Source organism: Grus americana, chromosome 1 (genome assembly GCF_028858705.1).
Source record: "Grus americana isolate bGruAme1 chromosome 1, bGruAme1.mat, whole genome shotgun sequence".
NCBI classification, from domain to species: domain Eukaryota; kingdom Metazoa; phylum Chordata; class Aves; order Gruiformes; family Gruidae; genus Grus; species Grus americana.
The window spans coordinates 50879641-50893963 of NC_072852.1; the positions used below are offsets into that span (position 1 = coordinate 50879641).

Consider the following 14323-nt stretch of genomic DNA (forward strand, 5'->3'; position numbering starts at 1 on the left):
CCATAATCACAAAAAAAAAAAAAAAAAGAAAATATTTTAACTGTTTCACTAGCTTGCTGTTTTTTCTTGAAATCACCAGTGTTATATGAAGGTTAAAAGTAATGACAAGCCACATATCAGCTAGGGACATGGTATTTAACTGCTCCTTTGGACTCCAGTGCTAAAACAATCATTCCAAAATCTCCACTCACTTTTTGCCTAATCTCAGAAGAACCCAGGAATTTCCAATATTTAAATTCTCTATGCAGCTATTATCTGAGGCAAGCCATGGCCATAAGCACCTTGATCTTAGCAACAATGTGGAACTGGAAAGATAATTAGATATTAGCTGTCAGTCACTGAAATTTTCTGCTCAATGTTCCACATTATGTCATAGCCACTGTGATTTGGTTTTTTAGCTCATTTCCTCCTGTATCAGGAAGGAGCACTTCAGAAGTTTCCTCTGCAGCCACAAGCGGAGAGAGATGACGTGTGTTGTTGTTGCGTCTCACAGATCAGCCGAGCGCAGGCGCAGCTCCGTGGTAGTGAGTCTGCCGGGACTCGAGGTGTTCCCTGGAGACCTCCTGGTGTCAGACAGTGCCATGGACTACCTGCCCCATGCGGCCCTCCCGCTAAGCACAGGTCAGATACGGGGTGGGGTTTTCTCACCTGAGCCCATCAAAAGCCACAACTAAAATGCGTGTGGGATGGTGAGGGAGCATCAGTGCAACGATGATACATGAGGCAGCGCAGCCTCCGTGGGGGATCCTGTTGCTCCACACCAAAGTGACTTCATCACTAATTTTAAAATTCCCCTCGATGTTGGGGTTTTTTACCTTCATTTTATTGTTGAATGCAAAATGTAATAGGTAGATGGGGGAGGGAGGGGAGCAGGACAGAGGTCACCTCCCTCCGCCACAGACTAGGAGCAACCAGAGCCCAGGACAGGATCTCCATCTGCAAGCAGTTGTGTTACAAATTCCTACCTGCACAGCTTCAAGCAGAGGGAAGAGAGTGGCCCATGCCACCCTTTCCAGTAGTGCTCTAATCACGAGGGCAGCAGACACAACTCATTGCTAGAAGTTGCTCCATCACTGAAACGTAGACCTGCAAGCAATTTCCACAAATATCTATTGTGGAATGTAGTATAGTGTGTGCAGTGTGATTGCCAGAGACCAGAAGATGCTGGTGACCAGAGATCAAAATTTTTGCAAAAAATTAAGTAAGTCAATGTCACAACCAGCAGTTTCATGAAAGCAAACAATCCATCCATCCCTAGAAAGAACAAACAAGGCCTTCAAAATCCAATAGGAGAGTTTTTGACTGCGATTCCCAGTCACACACAGGCCTGAAGGTAGGTGCCACATGTAGAAAACTCTCAAATCTCTTGCTGAAAAAACACAGGCATTCCTCACCTCTCACCAGTGCATTCTTACATCTAGATCCCCAGCTTTCCCTGTGCCTCACTGACGACCATGAATTACAGCCTGCACCGCTGTGCCAGCCCCACGACAGAGCTGAGGTTTAGGGTTTGTAGGATTGTTTGTTCACAGGAGTTTTAAATACCTGCATAGCCCCAAGATATCACTAATGAGCAGATATAGCCTAATTCTTGCTTCAAAACAATTAATATCTTCAAGAATTGGCTTGAGGTATGATGTGTTTTCTCATGTAAAGTATTGGCAATCACACACTGATCATCTGCAGCAAGTGGGAGTGTTTAGCATCGTCCAAGATCCCATTACAGATAGACATAATTCTTGCTGGGAGGAACCCTACAGGCTTAATGGGTTTTAAATCTGGTGCACAAACTGCCTAAACACAAGTATTAAATCTGAGCCAAGTAGAGTATAGTATATCAGGCTTCATCTAAAATAAAGAAATAAAGTAAAAGTTTTATTTTTAGCTATTTGTTTCTTTACTGATAACACATTTGTTTTACCCATTAGAGTCCAAAAAGCCAAGGTGGCCATTTGCCAAAAGAGGAGTTGTGAGTATTTCACCATGTTTTTTTCCACTGACCTTGCCTTCTCCCACAACTAACCTGGGTAAAAAGAGTTCCTTTCCTTTACTGCCCTTGGAGAAAGGCAGCCAGGAGGTGAGCTGAACTCAGAGGTCTCAGCCCACCCTGGCACTGCTTGGCCATTAACCTGCAAGGAAGGTAGGGTGGCTCCAGTGCCGCCACCAGTGCCGCTGGACGCGGTGCACGTGCAAACGCAGCGCTGCTGCTGCCCATCCCCAACGGGTGGTGGGAGGAAAGGTGCCCTTGGCACCAGGAGGACAGAGCGGGGTGGGCAATGCAGGAGCTCTCGTGCAAGGTGTTCCAGGGTGGCAGCAGGTCCAGTGCAGCTCCCTGCGGTAAGAGGGCACAAGGTGGGTAAGTCAGTCGCATTGTTGCTTTGACCACAACATATCCTGTATTTTCTGCATGCCAAGCTAGACCTTAGTGCTTTACGGCTCGGGAGTATCTGCCTAACCCCCACTCACATGGAAGGGATCTAAGCTTTACCTATCAAAGTAGCTTTTTAGATGCTTTCTTAGGCCTTTCCTGTCCTCATGGGCACCCTCACACTCATCAGTAAAAGCATACCCACCAACAGGTTTCAGTTAATTTCCTTGTCCAAGATATCTCCTTGTATTTTCCAGTTATGAAAACTTTCACTTACTATGGTATCCAAATTTCCTTTTGGAGTGTTGTTCATCATTCAAAAAATCATTTACAAGTGTCTTGATAACTTTGTACCCCAAATTGTGAACAGTCCCTTCCTAACAGTTTTTTCATTTTATCTTCTAAGTCTCAACTATCAAAAAAGAGTTTGTGCAAGTGAAACCAATGTGAGTACTCAGGTTAGCCTGTACAAGAGTTCCCACTACATTTGATAGCATTTCTATAGTATTTGAAGGAGCATGGCCTAAAACTGAGAATTTTTAAATTGAGCAAAATATTTGAAGTTTGCCATAAAATGCATTTTATATTTAGTCAAAAGTGGCTTCTGAAACTATTAAATGCCATAAAATTTAATTTATGAAGATTCATTTTTTGGTGCATTGGTTAAGTGTGTGTATACACGATTGCATTATTATTTCTGCTCCATTTCAAGCTATCTTTCAAAATTAAGAGTTGAGCTTAAACTCTGAATTTCAAATATTATAATCAAACACATATTTCAAAATTGGCTGGAGTTCACTGCCTAAAGTTCAGACAATAGAAATCCATGAAGTATGTGTGTACTGTTCCAGACAGCAGATAAAACTTAGGCAAACACCTTATAAGTCTATGCTCACAGCACTAAATTAGAGTTCATAAATATTGGTTAAACTTTTTACATGGCACTGTCAGCCTGAAAAACAAAGCCAAACCAAAAGCAATTGTTTTTATTTCATGATCCCTCACACACAGGAGACAAACTCCTCCTGCTCTTTAAGCTTTCTAAAAGCTCATTTTATAGACACTACTCTACAACTGAGCAAAGGAGTTTTTTCAATACCTAGATCAAATACAAACTAAAAATAAACAAACACGCAAGCTTTATATACCTATGGCAGGAGGATGATTTCCATTGAGTTTGTTGTCCCCTACTTCTGACAGTGCTGAAGGAAGCAAAATATTTTATTTGTTCTGTCTTCCAAGGGTAGCCCATTGTCTGTCACCATATCAATGGTTTGCGCTGCCAAAGACTTCTGTGTTACACAAATAACATCTTACACGCCCACACCTAAGCCACCTACACACCCCACCCATAGCTACAACTAAACCTGCCATTGCTGCCTCATCTCTGTGTAGGAGAGCCTGGAAATATAAAGAAATCACTCATTTAAGGGCAAGCTCCTCATAGATCAGAGCAAGGTTACTGAGCTGGGTAGACTTCTTAATGGTCTTTAAAACATATAAATCAGGGGTGGGTTTTTGTCATTCAACAGGGTAAAGATAAACAGAAGCAAGCATCTGATCTGGAAAACTGTCTTTCAACTGCTAAGATGATAGACTGCAGCACATACGAATTTTTCTGCTTTAAGGTATCAAAATACTCAGTATACTGTACCAAGGATACTTAAAGATGGGGATAAAAATTTTGTGTTCTTTTCAAGTTACCTTTTTTCACTACGTTAATTTGGATATGAGATCTTTCTGTAAAATTAATGCATAAGCATAAGGTATATTTTTGTTGTTTGAAATAGAGGGGCGAGGGGGAAACTGTGAGCGTCGCAGAAGGTTAGCACGGTTCCTCACAACCACCTGGATTTTGCCAGGCTTCCAGACTGCCCCAGATCAGGGAGGTACCATCTTCAGAAAACGGCATCAACCCTCTCAGCAGCACCTGCAGATATGGGGAAAGAAATTGCAGCATCACAGAGATGCCAAACGGGGCACAGTCACCCCCACTGCTGCCTTAGGGGTGCGTTCAGAGGTGGCCACGCAGAGGTCAGCGCCAACACCAAGGTTCAGCTGCAGAAATCCCACCAAAGCCTGTATACCAGATAAACAAGGCTCTTGGCTTCCAGGCCCCCCTAGCCATAGAAACACCAAACTTGGGCTACCAGGTCTATTCAGATATCCCACACCGAACACCATCCCCCCTCCAAAGCAAACCTTCGCTTCTCACAGCAGGCTGTTATATGCAGTTCCCCAAAGACTTGGCTGTTGACTCCTGTCAGTGCCTTACATGTGAACGTCTGACTTTGGAGCAGGTCAGTAAGGTGACAGTGGCCACCTTAGGACTAAACAAAACGATATCCAAGTACCTATGAAGACCTAGTCCTTGATTTTACCATCTGGAAAATAGGAAGCTATCACCCATCCCTGCTTTCCAGCAGCAGCACAACAGGTTAAATTCCTTAGCATTTGCAAGCTGCCCACTATTTTTTGATACAGCATCCTAAAAACATAGACTGTCATACTGTATTATTCCATATTCAATGTGGAATACTTGTATGTATTTTGGAGGACAATGTCAGGTTTTTTAATCTTTTTAAAGGAATCTTTAAACTTTCAGAAGAAGAATCACTAATACTGGCAGTCAGGCTCTTTACATGAGCAAATAGATGATAGATTCTTTTCATGAGGTCTGAAGCAGTTGATGCGACAGTCAGTGGTTTTCTTTCTTCTTCAATCAATAGAGTAAATCTTGGCATGAATTTATAAAGGAGCAACAGACTGAGCAGAAAGATGTCGACAGCCGGTTAGAAGTGAAAAAAGAAGCAGCAGTGTGGGAACTTTTCACAAGTGAATGCACATACTTTCTGGATCATTTGCTGGTTCTCAAGATGGTAACTTCAGATTTCATTTCTCAAAAATAATGAAACATTATTTACCCTGCTGTCAGTATGGCAGACATAAAGCCACCTGTAACCTCTCACTGGGTGTCTACGGGGGAATGACTTAAGAGCTTGGGTTTTTGTCCCATCTTGCCTGCTCATCCTGTTTCCACAATTCCCTTTGGTTTTTATCTCCTTGATGGCATCTCTTCTTCTGGACATGACTTTCTAGTGCTTTGCAAACACCATCTGGTTACAGATCCTTCCAGTAATTTCAGCTGATATTCCACTATTCCTCTCACTAGAGCTGGGCTGAATCAACTCTCCAGTTGACTATACTGAATATTTCTCTACTGCTAGTCTGTAACTTTATACTCTTCATTTAACTTCATATAAAGCTGTGGTTAGATTATCCTGACTAGAACATGAAAAGCTCAGTATTCAGCAGACCTGTAGTTCTAATACTACAGGAAAACAAGCAAACTAATAAACAACTCCTCTCCCAAAAACTCCAAATTGCCTCCATCATGGTGAATTTTAAGAGCTTTGAAATACAGACAGGAATATTACACACTGTTACAAGAATAGCTGCACTATTTACATTCATCACACATCAAAAGTTAGTGTATCCATTTAAAAGGCTGGAAGCTTCCCTAAATATCTTCCTATCATTTTTCTCTTATTCTGCACAGACAATTTCTGTTCTTTTATTAATTAAAGGGCAAAGATTAGTGAAATATTTTCCATGTTGCTGAAAAGTTAGCCTAGGCAGTACAAGAAGTACTGCAAAGTAAAGGGGATAGAGGAGTGGGCTGAATTCTTCCTTGGTGGGGCAGAACAGGAAGGGAGAGGAAAGGGGATGACAGGACCATCTATTGGTCCAAGTCAGGATGGAAGCATCCTTCCTTCTGTACACTTTGTTCAGAGATCTGAGTAGATCGAGAACAGGTGAATCCTGGGAAGGATGAAGATAACAGGAAAGATGAGGATAGCAGGAGACAGGCAGGCCCCTTGGTGAGTCCAGTGTGGGAACCCACAGACAAGCCTTAGCCAGCCCTGTGTGACACAAGAATAATAAACTATTCAGCCCATGCCAGCTTCCCAAACTCTCCTGACAAAGAAAGAACTCATTGAATTTGAGTAGCCAGTTTTACAGATACCTGCTACCCTAAGTACTTCTATATATAGAAATATTCCACTGATTTTAATGAATCTCCACAAGGAACTCTAAGACCACCGTAGATCCCCTTTAAACTCTCAGGTCAACTTTTTGTGGCAACTGAAGAATTACACAAGGCTAAGCAAACACTCTCACTAGCTCTTCAGTCTTGACACCTGGGTGATGGGTTTTTTCATTAATGCTTTTCACACATATACAAAAAATTCTACTCTGTAACCTATATTTTTTAAGCCTTTTTCAGATTTAGGTCAGATTCAGCACAGCTCCAAGATCACCATCAGAGCTTAAATAATATAAAAGCTTAAACAGCCAATAAATACACATGCAGTTTTCACTCAATACAGGTTAATAAAATGATCCAAAGAGATGAAAAACCTTCATGAGCCCTCTAATTACGCTATTCCAACAGTATTTATTTTCCCACAGTAACTCTAAACAACTTATCTAGCAGCAGATGCAGGGGGTAGAAAGGAAAGCATTTAGAAAGGTCACAGAAATCTGTAACTATGACTCTGATGTTATTAATTCCTTTGCGCAGATCAGCAGGGGGCTCAGTTGCCCCTCTTCTGCCAGAGAGCACAGCAGGGACGTAGGTGCCTCTGTGGCAGCCGCAGAGACATCACTGATACCCTCCTCCTCACATGAAGCCCAATATTTAGCCTTCAGGCAGGTCAGGAAAAGTTTCTTGGAGTGTCATCTTTTACCCTCCCCAAATCAAATGATCATTTCATGAGAATTACATTGCAAACATGTTCTTTTCAGGGAAAAGAAAAAAAAATAGATATATTGAATTGGTAAATAACATGGGTTTGTTTTGGTTTTAAAGATATTTATGAACACTCTGAAATACCTCCAGAGTAATGAATTTCTCTTGGATGTGGATTTGTGGAGACTTTTTGCAAACTTAGAGGAGTTAAACAAGGTGAGTAAAAAAAAAATAAAAGTCTTACTGAGATCAGAAATCAACCAGCCCAATAAAAGGAGATGAGAAACCACCCATAAAGCTTCTATGCAGATTCAATGCCCACATTTGGAACTTAGTTCAAATAATTAGTCTTTCCTTCATTTCTGTTTCATATATCAGTGGGGGTCAAGTTTTACCAGTGCAAATTATTCTCATATGCCTCCAGCAAAAGATAAACAGGCATTTGAACACAGAGGAGAGCTCATTTGGCAGTTTCTGAAGTAATCACGAGTTTGAGACTAACTCTCATAAGCAACATCCTCTTGAAAGGATTTGCAAAGATACACTCCAAGTGCACAATCCTTACAGCAAAACAGTAAGAATGGCAAAATAACTACAATAAGTTTCCTTTTGCAAACAGATGGGCACAAAGACTTTGCTATCTAGTACGCCACTCCAGTAAAGCAAGTTAAAACAAAATTATGACCAGCCCTCTCCAGCTGGGGTTTCCGTCGGTGTGGGTGGAAGGATATCTCCCACACCAGCTGGATGCTCTGTGTTCATGTGCTACTTACCCTCCAGCTTCCGGGAGGAGGGAGACCATGAGGCTTGGCTGTGATGTGCTCCAGCTCTTTGTTGCTTGGGGTCAGTTGCTGGGAGACCATTTTCAGTTCCTGAAAGTTAAAGGAACCCAAAAGTCCAAAACAGCTTTTACGTAACTTCAGAAAAAAACCAGAAATTTTTCTTAGCTTGCAAGCTCTTTTACAGGACACCTCACCCTTAGTAACAAAGTGAATTTTGGAAGGGGCTCTTCAGCTGCATAAGTTGAACAACTGTTCACAATCATATCACATGCCCTAAACCAGTTGCTTACTTCAAGTTCTTTCCTTTATTGTAATTCCCTTGCCTTAACAGTTAACATCTCCCTTTTTAGCCAAAACAAGAAAAGCAGAAATGCTCTTCAGAGTAGGGACAATTAGCCAGAGCTCAAACACACGAGTAAGTCGCCTCTGCTCAGTGACTGACCACACACAAGGTGAGCTGCTGCAAGTGACCACCTGAGCAGGTTTGGACATACAAAGAAAGAGATTTTTAGCTAATGTGTTTCACCTTGCACTTGTTGTGGGCTAAGACCATAAGTGCAGCCAACTATTAGAGTTCAGTTGACGTGTGGCCGCTGATTCCTTTGTTCTTGTTCAAAGGAGTGGGGTATATTGCTGTGTGCCATTTAGCTATCACAAAAGCTTCAAGCTTGACTGGAGCTTGGTCATGTCTTGAGAGAATTATCTTTAATATATTTTCTATTTTGTTTTGTCCTTATTAATGAGGATGATAAATGATCATCTATTATGCATACTTGTATATAAAATAGTGATCAAGTACAGGAGAAAGTAGCTGCTCTCAAAGCTTTTTATGCCTTTTTACATGCATTTCACAGCACGCATTTCTTCTTGACAGCAGGCTGAATCCATGAAAAAATGCATGCTGTAAAAGATGTAAAATGCACTCTTGTCAAAATGAAAGAATAAGCATCACCCTATAAGCAATCCTGCCCCAATAAATACACCAAACAAAGCAGCGTGTGCAGCTACAACAGCAGTTCATAGCTGTATCACAGAGGGTGATGCTCCCTTCTGGCCTAAAATTTGGCCTAAAGCTGAGTCTGGTCATGAATTTGTATGCAAACAAGGTGTTCAGGAGGCAACCTGAACTGGGCTTAGGAGCAGGCTTTCATCCACATCTGACTGACAGTGTGGGCACCTGTGGAGTCCAATGTGAACATATAAAGTTAATTTATAGGGAATATGTGACTTTTTACAGCATTTTATAGAAATTTCCTTCACCTCCAATAGTATGAAACAAACTCAAACTGTGAAAGATGGCATCTTCTTCAAATGAATGAGAAGACTTCCTTAATTGTCACAGCCCTGTCATACACAATCAATGTTTTCCAGTAGATACCATTCATGTATTGTAATTTTCCATGTCAATTCATGTTGAATTCAGCCGCTACCCTAAAATAAGTCTAAATGGAATAACTGTAATCTTGTTTCAAAGCTTTTGTCATATGGCAATATCATGAGGTAAGTGGGTATTTCTGTAGATTTGTTTTAGCTTCTGACTAATCAAAGCATTCCAGGCATAATTCTGAAGCTAATTCTGGCAGTGTCAGGGAGAAAAGTATAGGCACCCCATTAGGCCTGGAGCCTGAAGGCACCAGGGATGGGAAATAAAGTTGTTTTAAACTTCACTTCAGAAGATCACTGATGCCAATTTCTCTTTTCTTTTTCACCCCTTATTTAGATAAGTCTCAGTTTTCTGAAAACTTTCTTTGAAACTGTGAAGGAGCATGTCAGCAAGTCAGACTCTCCTATGGATTTCAGCTCCATACTCAGAAAGGTAACATAATTAGAAGTATTCCGGCTTAATATCAGCAGGTCCTTGCAGCAGACCATTTATCATAGCATGCAGGTGCTTTAGAGCAATCACGTCAGTCAAGGGCATGACATCTGTCACAGGCAGTTTGGTCTCAGCCTCAAGCACCTCCTGTCAGTATGATGTTTTTATTTTTATTCGTTGGCACGTTTGAGGTGGTCATGGAAAGGTGCCCTGTACGAGGAACAAAGTATGGAAAGATTTTCCCTTCCTGGGGAACCTTGAGGAGATTTTGCCACGGACAGAGATGAGCTTCTCCCTCTATGGAAGATGTTTCCCTGAGACCAGGCCCCAGCCCCATTGCTGAATGTTCCCTGCCTCCTTCCACTTCGTCGCATAGATCCTTCCTTTACTCTATGGACCAGACCCACAAGTGTATTTGAGTGCTTAATTAAGAGCTCAGTAGGACTGAAAGACCTCTTGCACTTTGGCCTGTGTCTGCTAAACAAGAGAGAGGCACAGACGCAGCTGTCCTGCCGCTGCCAAGCACTGCCCTGCAACCCTTTCGGGCAGTCTGCACCGTAAACATGGCAGTTGTCCAAACAGCAATCTCCAGGGGCTCTGTTTCCTGCACAACTTCCCAGTGACTGAAAAGTTGGAAATATTAATACAGACAGAAAATCAATTCATAGACCTGAACTTTCCCTAGCAGTAGAGGCCATTAGAAAACTTCTGGGAAAATACTAAAACAGATCCTACCTCAGGGTTAGGATTTTAAAAAGGGAAAGGGAGGCTAGAGCTTGGCTTCTCACCCCCATTACCTCTGACTTCAGGCGTTCTTATCGATAATGTTTGTGTGAGACAGAAAATCCCAGACAAAATTGATTTTTATCACAAATGACATTCAACATTTCTCAGAGCTATCTAACACCCTTGGATATAAAGTGACATGCTATATGAGGCCATGTAATGCCTTTGCATAGATAGTGGGTTTTATCTTCAGCTTCTACATGAATTTCACGTTATTTATTTCTAATGAGAACAAAGTCTAAGAATGCTTCACACCTCTGCATAGCTGTTAGAACTGTGCTCCCATGCATTGCTTGAGCACTGTTGTGGGGTTTTTACTACTTTACCTCTTTTACCACTTTTTGACTTGCCCTTTACTTTTTTAACTCCCCCTTTCCCTCTTCCTCTATTTTCCTAGCTACAAGGAAATCTCAGGTAAAATGCACATTACAAAACCAAAATTGTTGTTCCTCTCTTTGTCATGATATTTTTCTTCCTTGCTAAGTTTCCAACTCTTTTCTGCAGTTTTTCCAGGGTGACCTTTGCCAGACACACCAGATTTATTGCCTTAACTATACCTCTGCTGTCTTCTACTTGGAAAACCTGAGACAGAGAGAAGATTTTGGCATCTACCTGAAAGTAAAGTGATGGTGGTGATGGTGTTGGTTGTGTTGTGGTCTTCAACCTTCGTACCTTATGACAGGATTTTAACAGGAGACTAGGAAGGTTCATTGGAAGCAAAACTGTGTAGATAGCATTTCACACAGATTTTTTTTGAACTGCAGAGAGTATCACAGATATGAAGTCACCCTTCTGAGTGTATCTTCCCCTCCACATGGGAAATATCCATACTTGTAGTTTAACACAGGCAAGAGGGGGAAGCTAAAAGGGAACAACTGTCTGCATTTTTGCAGGCAGAACATACGTACCGACAGCCTCTATCATTCAGATGTTTCATACATAATCCCTTGACTTTGTGACCTCCACCTTAACCAAGTAAAACAGTTACAGAAAAATAGAAACAAAAATCAAGCCACATTGTAAAAATCTCTATCAAATGGTTTACTTTGATATGTGTCCTGCATATCAGCTTGGTTTAGCTGTTGTGCAGGAACACAGAATGCAGGGTATTATGTGCTTTAGCAGAACAGGGCTCACATTCCCCACGTACAAACCAGCCCCCAGCCTCTATGCTATACCACGTCAGCAATGACATACACAGTCTTCAAAACTGGAGAAGTGTATGATGGTTTCCTTCTGCTTAAGGAAAGGGATATATGATACAAGCCAAAACAAGAGGAATAGAAATATCCAGGAGCATGTCAGTGCTTTCATGTGTCTTGGGAGCCTGCAGTGAGAGAGCAGGGTGGGTTTTGGTTGAGCCTTGGCCAGAAAGCCAGGCTGCTTTCCTCCTCCATGTGCCTGCAGCGAGGAAGCAACATCCTGGATAGACCAGCAAGCAATCCCTCCGCGGTGGCAGTGTTTTAGCTCCTCTGACAGGTCTTGCTTAGCCATAGATAAAGCAAAGGTAGAACTAGGTATCAAAACACTACCAGTAAGTCAGCGTTTACCTCCCTCTAAGGCTGGAAAGAGCTGTCAGTGATGTCTTTGTAAAGTTACATCACTAGAGCAGGTTCCGTCTTTGCAGAAGCGACAACTCCAGCCAGTGCAGCGGTGGGGCTCCCCTCTGGGGAGAGGGGTCTGCTCTTTCTGACTTAGCGTTAGCAGACCAGTGTGTCCTGTAAATACTTAAGATTGATCTTCAACATTTACAAGCTTAGAAAGAGAAACCTGAAGAAGCGGGCCTTTCTCACAGGCAGGCAAAAACTGGGAGGACACCTCTCTGCAGCAGCCAAACTCTGCAGCTTTTAGAGCCTGGGAGTTTCACATCACTAACACACTCATGCCTAGGAAAAACGTCCCCAGAGAGAAGTAGCAGGTGACCCTAAAACATAAGGTGGCCCTCAAATGTAACTAAGGTTTTACTGATGAAATTAAAATGGCAGATAAATAAGAGCGCTGCTTGATCTGCTGGCACGGCCGCAGCATCTGAAATGGGAAGCAGCAATGCAGAAAGTGAATCTGGAGGAATGATGCGATTCCCCCTGCAGAGAGCCTTTACGCTGCCCTCGCTCTCACTGTGTGAGAAGTTCATCTTTAATTAGTCCCTGTCTCATTACTGTTTGCTACCTCCCTGCCAGGGAGCAAGCCGAGGCCTAAGGCAGTTTTTCCTTGTCTTCAGCAGTGGTGCGAACAAAACGAACAGTGCAAGAGGCTGCATCTGCCCGAGCTGCTGGTCACTCCTTTGCATCGACTGACGCGCTATCCCCTCCTCCTTAACAACATCTGGAAGAGGAGCACTGATGAAACAGAGAAAGGCTTTATCTGGTCACTGAAAGAGAAGGTGGAAAAGTCCATACGTAAGTAGCTAAGGTTAAAAGACAAGTGCGCAATTAACAATCAGCAGGTTATGTGGCCTTTTTGTGTGTGTGTCCTTTGAGTGTGAATGGGTCCAGTCTCCCTGCAGAGATACAATGAGGATGTGCATGCCTTTCTGCAATCCTTGAGTCCTTCCTCATTCTGTAGGAAATGATTGGTGCCACCCTTGTGCTGTCAAAGCCTCTCTGAGCAAGGTCACAGGACTCCCAAATCAGTGAGTCACTTGTATTTGCTCAGAATCATCTGCAGTGACATGCAAACAATTAAAAGCAGATCACAAATTGGAACAAATAAAGAAAGATCTCAAACAAAGAAGTCTTTGAGTTGGATTTATGTCTAGGGAGGATTTGTTGGGGCTAATCCTTAATAGGATAAAATTGCACTCACAAGGGGAATATTATGTCAGTGACCTTTCAGTAAATGACAGGCTCCTACCATGTAAAGTAGCTGAAGAGCTATCTCAGCTACAGATTTTCTCTAGCTATTGTGGAAAAAGAAGGGGTTGGTCCAGGAATATATTTTTTCCCTGCATTTTGTTTTAAGTAAATATTTTATTAATTCATTCTTATTCAGGAAGCTATAAATGCATCTCTAAGTGTCCTACGGTCATACAGTACATCAGCAGATAGGTTTTTCCCCCCAAAGGCCTCATGCAGCCTCCACTGAAATCAAAAACAAGATAATGCATCAGCAAAACACTTATCCTGCAAATCTTGGCAGGGACAGGTGCCAGGCAGCTCTTCATCCTCACCAGCAGCACACCAGGGCCTTGAGCCAACCAGCATGGTGGCACGCTCTCTGCTGCCATCCTTCTCCCCGTCCTGGAGGATGAAGGCTTGAACGTCTCCTTGGGAGATAAGGTGGAGAGAGAGCTAATGTCTTGTATAGATAGATAAATCTGGGGCTCCATCTTCTTGGGTAAATACTCCAATGACAGAATTACCACCTAAAAGAGAGACGGGTTCTTTCTCTTCTTGCCAAGTCTTATGAGGAGCATAGCCTAATGGCCACACAAGGAATGCACTTTTTGGCACAGAATGGGTCCCATAGGAAAATAAGATGGTTTTGTCACTAGTCTGGGGACTTCTACTGGGAGGACAGCAGGTTTAGGTGTGGTCTAAACCTGAAATGATTATTTGCAGTATCACAAAAACTTGGAATTTAAGTTGCAGGTCCATTGAAGTTTTCCCCATAATGGCCCTGAATCAGCAGAGACTGTCTCCACTTTTCACCTTCTGAGATGCCCCCATCCCAGTTAAATACTTCAGTCACTTCTGGCACCAGTTCCCCAGAAATTAATTCTCATTAATTTCAACAGTCTTTTGATCAGGCTGTATATAATGAAAATTATTTTTTCTCTGACTACCCCAGACAGTTTAGAAAGGCAGGATATTTTTTAA

The 14323-nt window shown here is 42.3% G+C and overlaps 1 protein-coding gene across 1 annotated transcript in view; it reads left to right on the plus strand.

The window, feature by feature from the left end:
• Nucleotides 1-14323, plus strand: part of PLEKHG7 (pleckstrin homology and RhoGEF domain containing G7) — a 34189-nt gene that overhangs the window by 8578 nt on the left and 11288 nt on the right. Inside the window, exons 4-11 of the mRNA XM_054801620.1 lie at nucleotides 494-621; nucleotides 1929-1969; nucleotides 3901-3996; nucleotides 5098-5247; nucleotides 7242-7337; nucleotides 9624-9719; nucleotides 11010-11123; nucleotides 12730-12904. Coding sequence (XP_054657595.1) covers nucleotides 494-621; nucleotides 1929-1969; nucleotides 3901-3996; nucleotides 5098-5247; nucleotides 7242-7337; nucleotides 9624-9719; nucleotides 11010-11123; nucleotides 12730-12904 — 896 coding nt within the window. The remainder of the gene's footprint in view (nucleotides 1-493; nucleotides 622-1928; nucleotides 1970-3900; nucleotides 3997-5097; nucleotides 5248-7241; nucleotides 7338-9623; nucleotides 9720-11009; nucleotides 11124-12729; nucleotides 12905-14323) is intronic.